At 37.7% G+C, this 21,709-nt stretch overlaps 1 protein-coding gene across 10 annotated transcripts in view; it reads right to left on the bottom strand.

Annotated features, from left to right (window-relative positions):
- The window catches only part of LOC127970285 (centrosomal protein of 170 kDa), a 36,535-nt gene that overhangs the window by 9,902 nt on the left and 4,924 nt on the right, over positions 1–21,709 (bottom strand). For 7 of the 10 annotated variants that reach the window (XM_052572749.1, XM_052572750.1, XM_052572751.1 and 4 more), the window contains exons 2-11: positions 19,520–19,661; positions 16,274–16,363; positions 14,501–14,579; positions 14,171–14,229; positions 13,831–14,002; positions 12,151–12,288; positions 9,368–9,826; positions 4,537–5,078; positions 1,986–2,087; positions 1,033–1,168 (exon numbers count right to left, since the gene is read on the bottom strand). In XM_052572749.1, the coding sequence (XP_052428709.1) occupies positions 1,033–1,168; positions 1,986–2,087; positions 4,537–5,078; positions 9,368–9,826; positions 12,151–12,288; positions 13,831–14,002; positions 14,171–14,229; positions 14,501–14,579; positions 16,274–16,363; positions 19,520–19,624 (1,882 nt within the window). In that variant the 5' untranslated portion in view covers positions 19,625–19,661. Of the gene's footprint in view, positions 1–1,032; positions 1,169–1,985; positions 2,088–4,536; positions 5,079–9,367; positions 9,827–10,948; positions 11,058–12,150; positions 12,289–13,830; positions 14,003–14,170; positions 14,230–14,500; positions 14,580–16,273; positions 16,364–19,519; positions 19,662–21,709 lie in introns of those variants that run through there. The other 3 variants (XM_052572756.1, XM_052572757.1, XM_052572758.1) reach the window with 3 other exon arrangements.

Raw genomic sequence — 21,709 nt, 5'->3', positions numbered from 1 at the left:
TAAAAACAGCAGTGTCTGGACACACAGTGCTCAAATTCTCCCTCTAGTTCACTGTTGTTGTTGACAGTTCTGTCTAATACGGATGGAAGTCTGTCTAATAATAAGATAGAACGGTTAAACAACGGAATTAAAATGTATACAAAAAGTATTACAACGATTGCTTTTATATTATTAGTAATAGAAAGGCAAACATTATAATACTTTCTTGTTTGCCATTACAACAAATCTTTGAATGACTAATGAATATTTAATTTCACAAACCTTGGAAACTCCAGTTGTGAGATCTTGTGAAGTGTGCATTTTTATCTTGCATGATATCTGGCATGATCGCATGTTCTCTGTGTGATGGTCGGTCTTTGTGAATTAAATGCTTTAAGCTTTAAAACGCGTGATTTCAAATTATGCTGCGCGTTATTGCATTTGCCCACTGTCATATTCATGTCATTTTCACTGTGTGCTGTATGTAAAATGAGTGTTACTGGCTTTATTTGAAATATATAATTTCTAATGCACACAAACTTCCCAGAGTATTGAGTGCCCTTGTTGGTACATCCTTTTTAAATATATTTTTATTAAATATTTATTTATTTGTGAAAAATACTGTAATCTAAAGTATAAGTATGTTTATTTTACACATTTATATTTTTTAATCTAGTCAATTGATTTCAAATTTCTTAAATATAAATTAAAATGTAAAAAAATATATATCTGCTTTACATCTGCCCCCCTGCTTTCCAAGATATTGGCATCGGCTGTCAAAAAACCCCAATATTGGTCGACCGCTAGTAATAATAAATTATATTTTAAAATATATTAAAATAGAAAACAGTTTTTATAATGGTAGTAATATTTGACAATTGTACATATACATCAAAAATAATGAATAAAACAGCAGGTTGGTTCACCAGATTGTAATATAATGACAATGCTAAATAAAATAAAATTCTAAGATATAATCTATTAAATTATTGTACCATTCAATGGTGCAGTACAAGTTATTTGGCGAAACGTTCATACAATTCTGTAAATTACCTCGCTCTTGATGGACAAAAGCTGGTGGCTCTGCCCCAGAGCCCTCTGGGTCTGTTCTCGTTTGATTAGCAGCTAAACTGGCCCACTGTGAAACCCAGCGAGAACTGCCGACTGCAACCGAATCCGCCACAGTTCTCTAGAAATGAACCGAAGACGTTAATCACTTAAATTACCCCTACAATAGTTGTCTGTGGTCCAGTTCAGCACAGAGCTGATGGGATACACTGGCTTTCTGCTACATGATGTGGAGTCTGCATTATATCTTTAATGTCTTTTCCAAACAAACTAGACTTATTTTGAATATGTTAGCTTTAGTAAGCGCCACTTAAAATATATAAAAAAAATTTGAATCAGAAAACTCTCTCTGCTCATGCTAGTGTGAAGACTCAGTGTAAACATGGCATGGATCCACAACAAGGATTCAAAACAAGTACTCTTTTGTAGCTTTTTTCCTCTATGTGTGTGTGTGTAGATATTGCCTTGAGGCAGAAGACTACTACTTCTCATTCGCAAACTGGGTCAGCGAGGAAGTGGCCAGTTCTCAGCCTAACAAGGAAGTGGTCAGTGGAGGGAGTGACTGACAAATCACTGTGTCAGTATTCCTGAAACTCCTATCCACGTAACATTAAACCCAATCAGTCAAACTAGAATGTCGAATGCAGTTTCAACTGGTGTAGTCACAGACCAATACACCAGATTAGAAATCACACATCAGAAACAACCTGGTTTCTGTTACATGTAAATCTGCTGATGAAATCAACAAACACTATGCTGCAAATGATGAAAACCTGCTGTTTGGATAAAAGACAGCTGCCTGTCATAATAATATAATGAAGGATCAAATAAATGGTAATTTATCATGCAGAATAATTCATGCGAGAGCATTAATCTAAACGACTCTGCAAATGACAACATGATGCAGACGTGTGTTATAAAGGCACTTCAGTCTTTACCTCAGACGCAGTGGAGCTGAGCTTCTTGCTGTCCTTCACTTTTCCACTGGCTTCTCGTTTTTCAGGGCAACCAGGATTCTGAGAGTCCTCCACCCCAAACACCTACACATGACAAACACAAAACACACGCAGGAGAATCAAGAGCTGGGACACAATGCAGGCACCTACGTGGCAAAAAGGTTTTACAGCAGACTCCATAGTAACAGAGCCAGAACAACATCAACATCTCAAGAAAAACTAACAGGAAGTATTAATGTCAGTTCAACAGAAACACCTACACAACACAGGATGTTAAAAAGCAAACTTACGTCAGCTTGATTGACAGCGAGTCTGTATAAAACAAATAATTCTGTCTATCCACCTGACTATTAACTCATCCATCCATCAGGGCTGGGATTTCATACTGTAAATATATCAAACTTCATTTGGACAACTTTAAAGGTGATTTTCTCAATATTTTTTTCTCAATATTCAGCAAAATATGGTCCTATCATAACAAACCATACATCAATGGAAAGCTTATTTATCAGATGATGTACAAATCTCAATTTAAAAAAATTTGACCTTTTGTGTTCCAGGGTCACGTATTGTTATTAATTATTTTGGAATTAATTTAATATGCATTTAATTTGGTTTTTAATAGAACTGTAAAGTTTCCTCAAGACTTAATTGTCCAAAAGTAAGATTTTTTAAAATAGTTTTTAGTAAAGGAATTAATAGTATTATTTAACAAGAACCCACTTCATTCATCAAAAGTAACAGTAAAGAAAGACACTTATAATGTTAAAGAATCCAATGATCAAATATCACATTTTCCACAAAAATATTAAGCAGCACAACACTGATACAACAATAATAAAAGACTCTAGAGAAGCCAATTAGCATATTATGATTTCTGAAGGATCATGTGACACTGAGGTCTGTAGTCAGGTCTGGGCTTTGACATCAAAGTAATGAATTACATTTAAGAATACATAATATTCAATAGAATAAAGTTATTTTAACTTGTAAAAATACTTCAGAATATTATAGTTTTGCTATATATTTGACCAAATAAATGCAGCCTCGGTGAGCATAAAAACATTTTAAAACCCTACCAACCCCAAACTTTTGAACAGTAGTGTACAGTATATATCGAGATGTCTATTGAAAATCACTAGATGGCTGAAAATGTCAAGAATTTTTTATCTTTTATCTTAAATTTTTTATGTAGCTGAAATCAACCAAATGTGCAGTATTTTCCGTTTTTCATTGTATTTAAAAAACAAATGCATGAACATTCATAAACACTTTATAAGTAATAGCAAGCAGACGTGAATTAAAAGGCAACACTTAAAATCTCCCTGAAGATGAAACGAATAAAGGAGGAGTTGACTGGTTTGCCACATGAGAGCCATTATAAACCCATTAGACAGAGCGCTTCACAGCAAGACGCAATCAAACTGCTTGATGTTCAGAAACACATTTCCAGGATAAACACAACATTCACAATGCAGTCAAGAGAGCATGTTGAGGATCATCACGGTGCGTGTAAGGCTGTACTGACATTCCTTCTGACCTCTAATTTATAACCCTGAGTATTAAACGCCTGCATAACCGGACTCAATTCAAACATTGTTTGCACACAATTTCAGGCTTAGTGCTATCTATATTTATTTTTTCTTCCACTTCTCACAAGGGGAAGTGACTCCCATGTTAATCTGCGAGTCTTGTGATGAGTGATGAGGTTTGATGACAGTGAACTACCATCCTCCACAAACCAAGCCAGCTGGGTGAGTGTTTAACACAAGGAAACATGTCCATATACTTATCTGGAAGACAATATCTTAAAGGGATACTTCACCCAAAAATGAAAATTCTGTTATAATATCTCACCATCATGTCATTCTATTAAAATTCAAATATTAAAATAGTCCATGTGACATCAGTACTTCAACTGTAATTTTATGAAGTTACAAGAATACTTTTTTGTGCACAAAGAAAACTAAAATAACGACTTTATTCAACAATTTCTTCTCTTCCATGTAAGTCCAAAATGTATGCGTGTGATGCTGCTGAAGCAGCTATTTTAATGATGTTCTCAATAACTTTCTGGGACTTGAACAAGCAGAGTCAGAAAGCTCTTGAATTTCATCAAAAATATCTCAATTTGTATTCCGAAGATGAAGGAAGGTGAACTAAGATTTTTGGGTGAACTATCCCTTTAAACACTGCTGCAAGACTGCCAATTAAAGGGACAGTTCACCCCAAAATGAAAAAAATTATTTACTCACTCTCAAGTTGTTCCAAACCTGCATGAATTTCTTTGTTTTGCTGAACACAAATGATGATACTTTAAAGAATGCTTGTAGCCAAACAGTTGCCGATCCCCATTGACTTCCGTATGGAAAAACATACTATGAGACTCAATGTGTGCATTTTCATTTTTAGGTGAACTATCCCTCAGAGACACTAATCATTCCCATCTCCTGCCTGGTAAGATTATCAAAACAAAGTGTTTGATTTTAATTCAGGATTGCAAACCAAGCAGGGTTATGATTAGTTTTCATACCTTATCGATCATTCGCCGTGCCTCTTCTTCCTCAGCATTGCTTTTATCCAGTTCAATGGTGTAAGTTCCCTTGTCGCTCTGGTCGTCGTCTGCTTTCTGAGCCTCATCTGTGGGACTGGGCTGACCAGTAGGGGCAGGGCTCTGCACCACCTTTGGCTCCTCAGATCTCTGTTTGAGCAGGAGTCGAGCAGCCGTGGGGGCGACTGCCGCTAGGGATGATGACATGCCCTTGCTGCCGTCCGCTGCCGTCGCAACGACCTTAGGACGTGAGGGCGGTGCAGGGCAAAATCCCTCACCTGCCACGCCTCCGAGCAAAGGTGCAGTCTGCGAAAACGAGTAAGAGCGCCGTTTGCGAGGGTTATCCTCGTCATAGAACTCAATCATGAAGGCTGTGCGGCTCACAGAAGACGACCCGTCTGTTTTGACCCGGCCCACTCCTGCGGCTCTCAGGCGCTCCTCCAGTGCGGCGTGGCGTTTGCTGCCAAATCGCAATCCTAGGCCGTTCTCAGAATCGCTCTGCGTGCCATCCTCGTGTTTACTGCCTGTAACAGAAGATCGTTTGGATGGGTTACGGCAGATTTTAACACAGAGCAGGCCAGTGCTTTCAATCCAGTGTGCAACTTCAGACGCAAACCTAACTAGAGCTAACACAAAATCCCTCATGCAATACACCCTGAGGCATTACAGTGGACTACAAAACCGGTTAAGTCTCTGGACGCTAACTAAGAGTAGCTCAGCGAGAAAAGGCGAGGAACTAAAGAGGTGGAGGAGGGGGTCGTCTTTTCTTCAGCTTGGTCGGCTGAGGAAGCAGCATGCAGTCAGAAGTGACAGCCTCTGCTCTGGGATACTGGGAGACCACTCTGACAGTGGCCTTTCACGCACAAACCGTGAAACAAAGCAGCTCTTCTGTGTCTCACAGCATGTTCTTTGAATGAGGAGAGCTGACCCCACCAGCCCTCTATGAGTCAGACTGCATTTACTTTAACTAGTCCAATAACTCCAAGCAAACATGCATATTCAATTATCAAATACAGGAATTAACATGTAGTATTACGCTGTGTCTAGATCATGCTCTGTATAATGTTATACCTACCATTCACAATTCAAAAAGTTTGGGGCCAGTAGGATTTTTTTTTTTAATAAATTCACACTTTGGTAACAAAGTAGTTTAGGGTATTGGCCCTATTGGCCTAGTATAGTTTAGGGACCAGTTCTCACTATTAACTTGTTGCTTATTAGCATGCCTATAATGATCATACTGGCTGTTCATTATTAGTACTTATAAAGCACATATTCTGGAGGATCACATGACACTGAAGTCTGAAGTAATGACTGCTGAAAATTCAGCTTAGCCATCACTGGAATAAAATTACATTTTATATTGAAATAGAACAAGACAAAATACAAATTTTTCAGAGTTTCAACAAAACAGGATGGTCTGATTTAATTAACTTATCAGTTCTGACTTCAGACTGTGTAATTAATAAGACCAAAAGGGTCATCTGATCAATATCCAACACAACAATAGCTTTTTGTAAGTGACGTTTAAGGGCATGCAAATCTGAAATTAATTACACCACAATAATAGAAATGTTTAGTAGGGCTGTGCGATTAATCGAAATCATAATAAAAGTCACGATTTGAACGTTCGCAATTTCTAAATCGCTTTATAGCACGATTTTCCGCGGCCCTGAACTCCTGCAGATAAAATAAATTATATAATAAAATATAACCATTTCAAAAATGAAAAAGAAAAAAACAACTAAAATTTAACGCAAAAATACTGAAAGAAAGACTATAAAAACCAATCAGACCACTTTTTAGGTCTCAGTTTCTCTTTCAAGCTCTCCAAATACACTATAGTTTTCCACCTCAGTCGAGAAACAAGCCCTCAAATGATCAAAACAGAAATCAACTCACCAGTGGACAATCGAAACAACAATCCAACTCACCAGTTCTTAGATCTCGCCCAACAAAACAAACAGCACCAATGCAGCTTCCAAAAGACAACCGCAAACACAAGCACTAAAAAAGAACCACGCCTGAGACTGGATAGACCGCATAGTCTACCAGCCTTCACCAATTATCAGCCCTGCTTAGAGCTCACACGTGGATTTGCTGTCAGCGCTCTTTGGCTGCAAAGCACCCGCTCCTCATAAATTAGCACACATTTCATTACAGAATCACGCGAGGGCGAGCAGAGTGGGCTTTCCTTTCCCAAAGCAGGCATGCGGCAGTTTTTACAATGAATAGTCCTACCAGAGGGACGCATCCCAGGTGATCCACAGAAGGAGAAGGTTTTTGTTTAAGAAATCAGGTTTTGTACAAAATAGAGCTCAAAGTCTAGCTAAACCAATACATAGACTAAATCAAAAGCACAGAAATCAGGGCAGTTCTGCTACGGTTAGAGAAATGGCTTCTTAAGAAGAGCGTAAGGAGAAAATGGAGCGTTAACTGCATTCTTTGCTATAAGCTCTGTCAGTGGGTGCAAGGAAAAAAGGTTTTAAAAGTGCTAGGTGGCAGCTAATCCTCTGGAAAGGGAAATTCAGCTGACGCTATACAACCCGTCTACTGGCTGGTTGCAGAGTTCAGTAAAAATCGATGTCATCATTATTGAATCCCTTTAACGGCTGTGAGAAATTCAGAAAAATCTTACGTGGAATGAAAGAGTGTTGTAAAGGTCATGTCTCATGATGTGATGGGCATCTTTGGTTAGTCTATGATTCTGTCCATTTAATTGTGTTAAATGTTCAAGAAATAAATTACTGTTAATCCCCGTTCACACCCCAGATGATAACTACAGTATAAAGATAACAATATTAGCGTCCACACCAGCGGACAATATTGTCTGTTTATTTATACACGCGTCTGTCTCTTTAAATTCTCAAGCTTGTTATAGCAGGATGGACTCTGATTGGGCATCAGTGTTAGTATCGTTCATCGGCTGGAAATTCAACCGATATCATTTCTATGTGCCTTTATCGTTTTATATCTGTGGTATGGACTCTGCTATTCTTTAATACTGAGAACGATTTTAGAACTATATCTTTATCTTAGTAGTTATCATCCTTGGTGGGAAAAGGTCTTTATACTCCACAGCACTGCTCATTTACATTTGAATAACTGCAAGGATGGTGGAGGTGAAGAATAGAGACACTGAAGCTTTGAGCTGACAGAAAAGTCAATGGCATTCTCCTTCAATTGCCCTTTAAGGCTCCTACAATAAGTAATGCTTTTGTCATTTGCTCCTCTCTTCTAAATGCATATAATCAATCTGAAAGGGTAAAACATTAGTGTACTCCCTAGGCATCATTTTAAATGATTTTAACACGCAAGACCAACTTCATTTGAACTGACCATTAAAAACTCCCTTGTGGCTTTGAGAGATCAAATTCACATGGGAATTTCCTGTGGTAACTTATTTCCTGTAGGTTACTTATATGTTTTAATCCATTACCATGTTCAATACAGTTTTCTCTTCCAAGCAGAGGTCCAGACAAAAACAAAAGAAAAAACGTACATGATTTGTAGTTGCATGTGAGGTCATGTGTCAAAAAAAAAAAAAAATTCCAGTTTCAGTTCAGGCTTTTCCTCCTTAATATTTTACTTAAAAGCATTATCTACTAAAAATGTCTACAATAATCAAAACGTTCTCATCTTGAGCAGAGACGAAAGATAACCAGCAGTTTAAGTTCTATCCTAGCCATCTTACAACAATTACTCAATTATAATTACAAGATTCTTTTGAAATGTTCTTAGCCTACAGATTAATAATGCTAAATGTAGATCAGAAACGTCTTGCCACATCTGCTTTGATCAGGTTATTGATAGATAAATAGATATTAAGAAAAAGAACTATACTTGCAGCATTGTTTTTTTCTGCTGTGTTTTAGTGAAAGTAATCTATAATTTTGCTGCTCTCCGTGTTTCTGGTGTTGATAAGATAACCGCGTCATCTGCACCGACACACGTCGGGAGAAAGAGAAAGCGCACAGAGCTGAAAGGGCTTGAATAAAGCACGTTTGGCTTTAGATAAACAACACTGGAGGATATAGCGCTGAAAGATATTTCCCTTAAACGGCCCCAAGCGCTTGTTTTGTGATCCGCTCTGCTGTCCTGACGCGCTGCTCACAAAATTGTGCCGTTGTTACGGCTCGCGGGCGGGATGGATGATAGGGATAAGGATGAGGTCCGCCTTTTGAATATCAGTTATATAAAAATTAAGAATCGAGTTGCTTTTATATTATTCATGAGTCCTTTTCCTAGAATCGTGTCAAGTCTGGATTTATTTCAGGTCAAGTCTGAAGTGTATAAAAATGCAACTCAAGTACGACTCGAGTCCGAGTCACTAACTCGAGTGCCCATCTCTGATTTGAACAATGCAATCATCAAAAAAATATTATTTCTAAAATCACATGACTAACTGCTATGACTACGCTTATTTAAAAAAGTTCCTCCACACAAAAATGTTCATTGTTTACCCACACTAATGTTGGTCTGAACCTCTCGCCATTATATTTTCTGAAGAATACAAAAATAAACATTTTGGAAGAATTTTTTTAACAAGCTTGCAGGGATGGCAAATACTTTCGTGTTCCACATAGAAATATGGGTTTGACATTTTTAGGAGCAGTGTTCCTTTAAACAAGGAATAACTTTTTTGCACTTACACTTCAGCTCTAGCTGAATTTGCTATAACATTTGCTATTGTAGCACTACACATATTGCATTCTACATTGAGTTTGTTGCTTCTCCTTATATTATTCTCATTTAATAAGCTGCTTTCATAAAAGCACCTGCAAAATGAATATATGTACGTGTAATGGCGTACCTTTAAGCCTCTTGAGGTGAACAGGCACATCACTCTTGATGCTCTTACTTTCCTCTTCTGTGGACTCACGCCTCACTAGAGGAGGGTCATTCTGGGCAAGCCAGTCAGCCACCTTGCTTTCAGAGGCCATGATGGCTGCCTGCAAGGTGCTAAGGTCTTTACCGCCAACATGAGGAGATTTTTTTGGTCGTAGACGAGACACATGATCTTTAATGGTGACCTTCCCTGGGGAAGTATCGTCAAACTCAATGGTGAATGAGGTGTTGGCCTGTGCGGAGGCGTTGGCTGTGGCTGATTTTGCAGCCCCAGTGCCCTCAGTGTCCTTTGTTGGGATTTCATGGATGCTGTTCTGTGCCATTTGTCCCTCCTTGCTGGGAAGCTCAAAGTAGCTGGGCTCAGCGCCTACAGGGCCCAGACCATTTTCTTTTGATTTATCACCTCGCTTGGTCTCTTTGCTCTCTGTGGGGCCACAAAAAAAAGAAGAAAAAATAAGGATCACCTTCTACAAGTTTAAGGGTCATGGCCTCAAATTGTCAGATCAGCTTGCTATAAATCAAGGCTGGACTTGAATCTTTTTCTGGACAAAGCCTCAGTCTAATTTCTGTCACATAACAAGAATTAATGGGACGGCTAATGGCACCTTAACAACTTAATAGGCTGAGGACACATGCTCTGAAACCCTAGGCATGGGGCTAAATTTTGGAAATGATGAACTGTTTGACTAATGCTCTGCCAAATTACCAATTTTCATTCTATAAGTTTGAATAAGCAGAAATCACACTATGTCTAATATACAGAGGCTCTCAACCCTAGGACTGCCAGAGATAAAAATTAATATGAAATTTATATATATAATGTATATAATAATATAGAATTTATATAAATATAAATATGTATATATTAATAAGAAAGAAAAAATGTAGATCCAGAATGTTTTATTGGAATCTGAAATGGATTGTGATTCCCAGAATTGGACAGGATCGAGAGGTGCTATATATATACAGTACAAACATACATATAAAATTAAGCTTTTAAAAATAACTATAAATATTATAATTAAAATTGCTATTCTACTCTATTGTTAGCAACAGGTGCACATGCATTTTACAGAAACAGTGACACTTTCCCAATATGATGTCATCATGACATCATTAGGACTGCATTTGAATCAGACTAAGTTCTACTTAATTTTCCACAATTACTTCACTAAATCTAATGTACTGAAAGTGATGTCTAGTTAATCCTCTGCACGGCACAGCCTATCAGAGCGCAGCTGAGACTTCCTATTTAAAAAAAAAACCTTTCGCACTTCCTCTTTTAAGTAACTACATTAAGAGATACTTATAAGACATGCAACAACGATTCTATTAACCTTTAGCAACAAAATACAACAGAAAACACAACTAACTATTTCTAGAATTCCACTTTACTCCTTTTTTGTTGATATCACATCTGTTTAGCAGAACTTGGACAATACATTGCAGTAAGTTGAGGCACACAATCTTGTATGTAAATTTGCTTCTTTACTAACAAGTTAACATAAGATAAACGATACTGATTTTTAATACTGAAAATACTTACAAATCTAGCATGTGCGGCTGCCTCTGTGATGAGCGGCACTGGTGTCACAGAAGAGAAAGCAAACACGCCTCTGTGACAGTGGGGATGGAGGGGGCTGGGCCTGTCTACAAATCAACCTATTCACTTGTTAAGGGAGACGGTTCCCTTTACATTCTCTTCCTCTTTTTTTTTCTCCTACGCTGGCCTGTAAGTCTCTGCCTTCGGAAAACCAGCCTTGACTGCTGCCTAAAATAGCTCTGGGAGGTGTTGGCACTTTGATGTGGTGGACTGTTGCATGAATGATTTTCTCTCTCTGTGGCAGCACTGAGGTTTAGCAAGCATTAAACAAATAATGCTGATTCATTTCAAGCTTCTGCCAACTTCGCCGTCTTCTGAGCCTGTACGCTTTGTCTGTTTAACACTGTAAGGTTTTGTTAAACAATGCCACTCAGTGAGCCAGCACTACCCCTTTGAGATATATTTACCCAACATTCCCTCGGAATGAAACAAGGCTTCTTCTGGGAGCAGATTTTGCATTTCTGAACAGAGATGGTGCTGTTTTGAGTGAATTAAATTTAGAGGGCTCAAGGACACGAGTAAGATCTCTGGGCTTTGATGATGTATTCTGGGGTCAAACGATAAAAGTGGCCCACATAATTAAAAAAGAAACCAAAATAACTCATGTTTATTGCTATTTTGGTCTAATCACTGTCATTATAAACATATAGAGTACCTGTACATAATCTAGGAATGCAGTATTTATTCAGTACGTTTACATGTGCAGATGTAATCAAGCTACAGTGGGTAGATGACAAAAATCTAAATAAAATAAATGTTATTTCTGCATCAAAAGACTATTTTGAGTACACTTGTCTGGTTTAGTGTCTGTAGCAAATGTGTGATGTCCTGCTGTGGTAAAGCCTCTGTAATCTACAATCCCATTACTCCTATACGGAGCAAGTTAATGGGATTCCAGACCACTAGATCAAAACACGCCAGCTTCAATCAGAAACAAATGTTTCACACCGTTTTTTTTTTCTGGATTAAACAGCAAGCAATTCAAACTCTTTATTCTCTTCACAACTTTACTCAGTTTGGTGTAGATCTGCTCAAAATGTGGTAGTAAGAGAATCTCCTTCTAACTAAGCCTAAGTGTAACTTTTTTTTTTACAATTTTAGAACTTCGTGTAAGCAGTGTTTAAAAGGATCCTGGGATATCTTACCTGCCCCACTGTTCTCCTGCTTCTTTCCAGATGTTTTGTTCTCTTGTTTAAAGGAGTTCTCATCATCTGCATCCCCATCGCCCCACCAGGAGGGCTGTCCATACAACGGGGTTCCCCTGTGCACCGCAGCTATATCACCTGTTATAGAAATAGAAACAAATTTAAAAAAGACTTTTTTAACTTCTGTAGTTTAATAACCATGCCTGTTATGAAAGGCCAGTGTGTATATCAATCAAAATTCCGTTTATATTGAAAGAAAATAGGTACGTGTCGCAGGATTGCAGCTAAACTTTAATTTCACAAAAAATACAAACTAACAGGGCACACTGAATGCCAGCTAAGCCGGTTTCTTTTTTTGAAATCTTTTCCATTTGTAGAATCCAAATTCAAGTAAATTGTAGGGGAATACTGATGTTCATAAAACTGATTCAGAGATCCCATTGCTGCAGTGGATTTGATTCACTACAGAAATCAGTAGTTTCTTCATGTTTTCTTCAGCTGCATCATACAGATTTACCAGCCGGGGGCCAGGGGATTACTGGACAAGCCTGACAATTAGCAGGATGAAATAACCAGGTGGCAGTGAGATAAGCATGAATGTTAAACACTACCCGCCCTTGACACGCTGATGGCTGGAAAACAGAGGCATGGGCGTAGGGCTGTTCCCTTCTCTATTATTAAATACCCAGCACTTCACGACAGGGCTGAACCATGGTTCTAAATACATAGAGTAACACATAAATGCATGTGTTTCGATGCCTTCAAGTCTCAAATAAAGCAGTAAGCCCCATGAAGCTGTGGTTTACAGTGATTTTAGAACACCTAATAAGGGGCGTCGTTAGGCAAGGCATTACATATTACACCATATACCTGGCCAGGTTTGATAAAACAAACACACAGCAACAAAAATGTAATCATTCATTGATAACAAACACTAATTATTCCACCGAAGCAATGTAGTTCTTCAGCAATGTTTAGCAGATTGTAAAGAGGTCACATGTATGTTTAAAGAGTATTTTACAATGGCTTGAAAACAGGTTTTTATTGGTTTTTAGCATGTTGCTAGGTGTCTAAATCAAAAGAGCCCATCCCAATTATATTCTTTCATATTCTAAACCTAGAAATGATGCTTTCAGTATTGGTTTATGTTATTAAAATGAACAGAACACTTCTCTGATGTGAGGTATCATTCATTGTTCATAGAATTTCCAATAAATGTGAAAGCAATGGAACTGTACTAGTCATTACGAGTTGACAATGCCATCCTTAGCTTTCCATTTTGTGACAAGTATTTTCCTTTTTCCATTACAGAAAAAAAATCAGATGCCACTTTAGCCAGAGGGCTTTTTTTCTCTTTCACAACTGTTTGTGTAACACATTGTTACAGTGTGAGGAGTGTTAATGGTTGCTTTACATCAGATGAGATGACAGAAGGTCACTTATACCTGTCACTAGTCAATGCCTCAATAAAAATAGACCATGATCATTTATGTCACCTTGCTCTGCTGAAAATGGGCAATGGATTCATCAGATGGGGCACAGCAGAGTCTAGTCCAGTACTGCTCACATTATTCAAAGATGACACATTGTTTTACATTACCTATAACGTGGTTTGAAAACTTCAAAATCAAATACAATTATCCATAACTTATACCCTAGCATCATCAAGGTGATGTTTACCTGGCATCTTGTCATCTCCTTTGTTTGTATCTGCAGGTTTGGCTGCTGGTTCAGCAATGGGCTCTGCGGATTTGCTTACTTTGGCTTTATCTGGGGAAGACTTGGGGGGTTTTGAGGGCTCTGCACAGGTGGGCTTCTTGCCCAGCTGAAGTTGGCTGGTGAACTTCTCATGCTGACAGAATTGAGAGAGAAGAACACCGTAATCACCAGAAATCTGTCATCAGACATTACTTCAGAAGATAAAAAAAACTACCTAAGATCAGCATGTGCAATTCTCATATACTGATATCAGAATATTGTTAAGTATATTAACTGATATTAGATGTAGTGGTTGTTTTACCTTCAGAGCCTCCTCTGGCACATGCAGCTCTCCTCGCACCACAGTGAACAAGTTGGTATGTGAGTCGGGTTAAGAAAGACAGGTTCATGAATAGCCAAAACATACTAAATATCCATACACATTCACACACAGAGCTGAAAATATAGATACTGTAGAACCATATAACTCGAGCTCTACTTCTTTTCTTTGTCATGCACATACACATAAACCTTTCAAATTATGAATGTATAAACAAATTCAATCACATACAGATACAAATAAAGACTTTGAAATACTAAAATAACACTAAATCTTTAAGAAGAAAATGTTATTGAGTGCACTGAAGGATATCATATCCAAACCGCAGTTTGTCATCAATCTTTAAAGTGATGTACATCTGTTCCTGGATTCTGACATCATTCACAAATGTCTGAGAGAAAAAATAAATAAAAAAAGTCAAATTCAATTCACATTTCTGGGCTCAATTTATACCGGTCCAGTATTATGGCATTAAAATAGTACTGTCAGGATTCACTAAAGACATGCAGTGAAAAATTAGCACTGGGAAGGTTTGAGGTTTTTTTTTTTTTGCACCTGATCTCATTGAATAAGCGTTTGTATTAGTTTCCCTTTCAGATGGAAAATGAAGGGGAGGAGATTATTAAAATGAATCACATACGCGATTTACTAATATTTGCGTGCGTCAAACTAACCACCCCCCTAAAAAACACATCTAAAACTATTTTAGTGTGTCGTAAGCAGATCACCTGCACATGATGAGCATCAGCTTTGCTTATTAGCGACTACGCTAATTTGCACTTGGTATATTGTGTCTGTCAATATGTAAATGAGATGTTGCGTCTGTTTTCTTTTATTTCAGTAAATCACCCGCATAATTTTTTACGCCCATCAGTGCGGTTTTGGTTTTGTGCTTTCACGCTAATTTGCCCTGTTTAGTAAATCTGGACGCAAGTTTTTTGTGGAATGGTTTTGTAATATACAATTTTACATATAGAATTTTCAGAGACCCTATAAATTGAAGAAACCTTTTTACTTTTTGACATATTTCCTATTGAGCAAAAGGTTTGACAGGACATATCAAAAATGCTCATTCCCCTTAAAAGAAGAAATAATTAATAAATAAATCTCCTTGAGCTGATCAAAATCTCCATTAGATTGTAGCTATAGCTGAGGAGCACCATACACACACTACACTCCATTCATTAAGGCAGCAAGACATCTGCGTATTTAATGAGTTCAACTTCAAAAGTTCATTGCACAAATGGTTTACAGATCCCTACAACAGTGAGTCGCCTCACAAAGTCTGAAAACATTCAGGGTGATAATATTGTGCTTTGAGGTCAGCTCGGTCTCAAATATCAGCCACTTCCTGCAAAGCCCAACAAAGAAGGGGAGCAAATCATACTGACAAAGCACTTTCTAAAGCATTCAAGTTTAAAATTTCCCTTGAAAAGCTGAATCTATATCCTCCTCTGTCCTTCCTGCAACATCCAGACAGCCTAAGATATTTTGCTGGAATGAGGGGTCACAGCTGGGAAATTTGTGCAGGCTGACTGCAAGTTATTTCCCTTTATTCAGTTAAGTTTTCAACATGTGCCAACTTTAACTAGAAGAGTATGGTAGTTTCATACAATGTCTGGACTTGTTGTAAGGGGGTTTTGTTGAAAACTGATTCCTGGTCAACATGAGAAGTGTAAACGGTACTGAAACTGCTAAAAAAAATAAAAGGTGTATGCTTCACATGCTATAATAGCAATTTCCTGCCAAAGCAGGACAGGAAGAGGAATTCTTAAGCATTACTCAACAGGAAGAGGTTGTAATTTGTGTGAGTGGCCCCATGAGTTCTCATTTAGTCATAGAGTTTCTACAGACCACAAACAAAAGGATATAATTTAACACAAACAGAGCACGGACTCAGGAAAAGCAGACTGCACCGTAATACATTACTAAGGTTTAGATCTACCACATAGTTAAAGAAAGGGAAGTTGCATTTGAGTAAGGGGCACACAAATCTGCATCAAGATTCAATAGGAGTCTGAATATATATTAAACAGAAATGAAAGGTATGAAATGTACCACTCCATTATCTTCCCTCTTACTCACCCCATTCAGGCTTCCCAGATCCTTCACTTTATGTTGATCACTACTGGACTCATAGTTGATGACAGCGTGCTGCTTGTCTACACTGCGAGACTGCAATCACACACAGATGACAGCAAGAGTTATGAACCAGAAAGAGTTTTTGCAGAGCATTATCACATCATGGATTTGTTACTTTTGGATGATGGTTTATATGCAGTCACAGAAGTATTTTACCTCGTAGCAATGACAGAATTTGAAGGTGACATATCTTACAAGTGCAACATACCAAAACTGACAGACATCTGATAAGAAACAGCCTCTCATGCAAGTACTGAAGATTGGCTGGGAGCTCAAGTTGAAAAATCACATTAGTGAAATTTTGTGAACAAAAAAGTCCATTGTCTACCGTCAAAAGCATAGATGTACGAAGCACAGCTCAAACAGAAGTAACTATAAAACCAAACAGCTTTCTGTTGGACAACGCGGTGAATCTGAGTGGCCAAATTAAAGATCATTTATTATAGGGAAATCTTTTGCCCTCATGCAGAATTCCTGACTGTGTGGATTCCTGTTGGAATTACTGGATTTTGCTCATGCAAATTCAACAAACAATGGTAAATATTTAATGCTAAATGTTCAAATCAATTTTCAGCTACAGTATCTTCATCTGATGATGGCAGAGAAAAGGCCAACCTCCAAAAGACATTGTTTGCAGATATTGTAATGACATAAATCAACATTAAAATGAGCAAATTAATGCAAATGTAGCATTTTTTTAGAATAACACACGCATGTGCTGATGATAAAGCACCTAAAATGAATGTATATGAGCAAAGTGGCTCGATTTTAAAAGTGAATTTATCCTCAGTTCAGTTCTAATACATTACCAGTTTATTTTGAGACAAACCATGTGACCATGAAACATATTGTAACGCAATCACATGACCAGAATGAGCTTGATTTATCCTTGACCCCAACATGGAAGGGTCAAGAGGGAAACGGGGGTTTCCTAACTAAACAAAGCTTATGTTTATGTCTGCCAGACACTAGTGTTGGAACACTTGAAACTCCAAAGTTAATTTGTTCTCTAGAGTTCCATATACTCACCATTTTAAAGGCTCTATGATCATAGAAGTACCGGTAACTTGGATTAGAGAAAAGGCATTTATTGCTTTGAGATGCAAAGAATTCATTGCAATTAAAGACTTCTGACCTAAGAGTTCCGTCAGACTTCAGAAGGCCATTTGACTTGGGTGTTGTGAGAGGTTTGTTGTTATGTGGTTGCTAGTCTGTTGCTAATGATTCTATGAGATACACAGTACACTGCTTTCCCTCAAACGGCTGATATTACATCTGCGTTTGTGTTGTGATATGTCAAGTTTGTTTTGGGGTTGGACTGAGTTGCTCAGCTCTCTAATGACGTGACTGGCACTCTCTCCCCTGTAATGTTTGGCATTACAGTCTCTGCTCTTGTAGTTCAAGCTGTTCGTCCCACTTTCTATTAATAAAGTTGCATGACTAACACGTGTGTGTGTTGATGCTGTGGTAGATAGTAACAGTCATGCCACTTAGCTGAAACTCAACTTTCCTCCTGGGCATGGATTAATCTTTCTCCATCCTTCCTATCATCATTACAGAAAACTAGCATTAAGTTTGGGGTTGATCATTTTTTTTTAAAGTTTTTAAAAGAAGTATTTTATGCTTCAGGCTGAATTAATTTTTTTTAAAATAAAAAATATACTAAAATCAGAAATGTTGAATATGTTTAGAATTTAAAATAACTGTCTTTAATTATAATTTATTCCTGTGATGCAAAGCTGAATTTTCAGCACCATCACTCCAGTCTTCAGTGTCACATGATCCTTCAGAAATCATTCTAATACGCTAATTTGCTGCTCAAGAAACATTTATTAGTTTTATCAATGTTGAAAACACTGGTGCTGCTTAATATTTTTGTGCAAATCATGATAAATATTTTAAGTTTGAAAACAGTTATCCTTTAGCCATTTCACTGAGTGATTCTAATAGTACAAAAATACACACTTGACCTAATACTTTTTATTTAACAACATGTTAATAAAAGCGTCAGGGTGGTATTGTAATATATATTAATATTTCAAATGAGCTTTTATTGTTACTTTCAATTTTCATTTAATAATTTTTATTAGGTTTTTTTTATATTTCTGTTTATCTATAATTTATTTTTATTTCAGTTTTAGTAATCTTTGTACTCTAAGGGATAGTTCACCCAAAAATGAAAATGTGATGTTTATCAGCTTACCCCCAAGGCATCCGAGATGTAGGTGACTGTTTCTTCAGTAGAAGACAAACCAAGATTTTTAACTCAAACCATTGCAGTCTATCACTCTTGTAATGTAAGTGGATGGGAATCACGACTAAAATATACAAAAAAAACATGCAAACTAAACCAAATTAAACCCTTCGGCTCGTGACGATACACTGATGTGTAAAGACACAAAACGATTGATCTGTGCAAGAAACTGAACAGTATCATTGTGTTTTTTTTTTTTTTTTTTACCTCTGATTCACGCAATGTCTGAACAGATAGAACTCTCCCGAGCGCATCCTCCTGACTGTGTGAGGCATCTTCTTCTTCTTCTTGCTTTATGGCGGATCACATACTTATAAGTGCATTAATGCCAACTATCTCTCAAATGGACCATTGACACTCTTAATTGAGATTGTAGATAGAGTGTCAATGGTCCAGTTGGCAGTAATGCACTTATAAGTATGCAATCTGCTGTAAAGCAAGAAGAAGAAGAAGAAGAAGACTCCTTTCATGCCTGCTGTTGATAACGCACTCAGTTCTAACAGTTCGGACATTGCGTGATTCAGAGGTAAAAAACTACAAATACTGCTCAGGATCTTGCACAGACCAATCGTTTTGTGTCTTTACACATCAATGTATCGTCACGAGCCACAAGGTTTAATTTGATTTTGTTTGTGTATGTTTTTTTATTTTTATTTTATGTTTAAGCCATGATTCCCATCCACTTACATTACAAGAGTGATAGACTGCAACGGTTTCAGTTAAAAATCCTGGTTTGTGTTCTACTTAAGAAACAAAGTCAACCACATCTTGGATGCCCTGGGGGTAAGAAGATAAACATCATGGCATCACTTCAAGTTTTTTTTGGTTTAAGTTTTTCATCAAATTTTTATACTTATACTTTATTATTTCTGCTTTATATCTAATCAAACGTAGAAGATTTTTCAGTTTTGAAACTGGGAGACAGCCTTCCTGACCTGTAGCATAAGCTCACAATCATCACGACCCACAAAGATCATCTCACGGGGCAGCCGGTGCCGTGTACCCCCGCTGCTCACGAGGAACCAGGACGTGAGGCTCATCTCTGCACTCTCCTCCAGCCTCAGTCCCTACGTCATCCTGATGAACAGATAAAGACACAGAGACATTTCTGAAAAACTTTCTTTCAGTGACATTCCATTTCTCACTCAACATTAACTTTTATTCAACTTTTACAACACATATGTTTTAATAAAATAAATAAATGAAAAGTTGACTTTTATAAAGAGATCATGTTCATCCCACGAAGATGTTTAAATTTGAACCGACGGTGGAATGTGGGTGGAGAGAAACCGAGAGGGAGATCCGTTAGACTGCGCTGAAATCTGCTGCATGCTGACTACAGAGGCCTGGGACACTTCCCTCCTCCCTCTCAGCCTATGATCATTGCCAGATGCTGCAGGAAGTGATGTAGGCAACTTGGCTGCACAACCTACTGGGCTGTGGGATTTTTTTTCCCTTTTTATGAAAAGGAGGTCACATTCAGCTGCTCTGAGCTACAGCTGCAAATGGTCTGGGAAGAGGAATTTAATGTATCCTCCTGACATACAAACTGCATCCCTCTTCTAGGTGACCCAGTGCAACTCCTCAAACTCTTATTTTTTTACTCCAAGGCACAAGGTATGTGTCCAAAAACATGGAATTTCAATGGTATATGATAAAAAAATTAATGTTGTTGGCTGTGTGTAGGCTGTAAATTATTTACAGCAATGTGCAACCTCAAACGGATACAGATGGATAAAAAAAAAAATAAATACATCTGACCTACAATAACAACTGTAGTTATTGTAGAGAGCATGACTCTTTCTGATGAAGACCCTCATGACTTGCACTCACAAGCAGCTAGGGCTACTTCACATTGGATATCGTGAAAACCCTTTTTATTAGCACATTGCCATGAGAATATCTTGACCAATAATGGGTGCCGTTTTGATATATTGGCCCCATATTTGCTAAAAGAGTGCACTATGATTATGCTGCTTGCCTTGAGGAGCTGGAACACAATATGCACTCAATATGAAATACAATATAGCCAAGCTCTACTTACAAATTCTAAAGGTCCACTTATGGATGTAAAGTAGATTCAGAAACAAAGAAGCATGAAATGCATTTATTTATTTTGAATGGCAATATGATACCATTAATTTACATAATTTAACACACTTTCTAAGGAAATCTAAATAATAATAATAATACTAGCAAAAAGAACTGTCTAGGGCTTCTTTGGGTAGTATTTAATATTGTATAATAATAACAACAAGTACTACATACTTCAAGTTCTAAAATGTCTTCCCGTGAAATCTTTTATTTGCCAACAGAGGTATGATATTGGCTGTAGGTTTGGGACAATGTGTCTGACAATAAATTCAGAGAAGTCTTTCTCAACCTAGATAGATGATATCTTGGGAGCAGCTTGCAAGGAAAAGCTGAATACTAGCAGCTGGGTTTTCTCTTTTCTGGAACACAGGCTTTAGTCGAGCAACCACAGGAAAACCTTTTTACCCGTCAGCTACCCACAGAATTCAGGAATAAGCACCACGTGGCAGAGGCGCCCTGATGTGGTGCGATGTAAACCTCTCTTTTAAGAAGACGTGAAAGAGCTTTGGAAGCTGGAGAATGTTGGTCGTCAGTACCTTCTAATGAACACATGCGTTTCTGACAGACCTCAATCTTCAAGCCAATCTTGAGAAATGATGAAATACTTCAAGACTTTATTTAAAAGCTTAAAGCGAGACGGCAAATCCTCCGACTTTACTTTTGGAGAGAGCTTTACCTTCTGAGAAGCACAACCATGCTTAAGATATCATGAATAGACACATCATTTTCTACTAAAGCAGTTTTATGGCCCCCAAAGCTCTCCCTCTTCTTCTAAACAGAGTAAAATATGCTGTTTTTAGTCGGTGAAAGGGTGATTTCACTATGTTGGCTGTGAGTGCATCCCCTGCCTCTGTCTGATGGTTTTGGGTTGACAGTGTTTTTGCAAGGGACAGGAAGTGTGGCAAACACTTCTTCCTGCTTCCCCCAACTCATTTCTGAATCTCTGTCATCTTACTCATCTCTGGGAGGAATAAGGAACTGATTCACTCTGGAATAGTTAAGCAGTAAAAGGGGAAAACCCCATTTTTGAT

This window comes from Carassius gibelio, chromosome B13, assembly GCF_023724105.1.
Source record: "Carassius gibelio isolate Cgi1373 ecotype wild population from Czech Republic chromosome B13, carGib1.2-hapl.c, whole genome shotgun sequence".
Lineage (NCBI taxonomy): Eukaryota > Metazoa > Chordata > Actinopteri > Cypriniformes > Cyprinidae > Carassius > Carassius gibelio.
The sequence above is the reverse complement of the archived record's forward strand: the minus strand, read 5'-3'. Positions and strand labels throughout refer to the sequence as shown.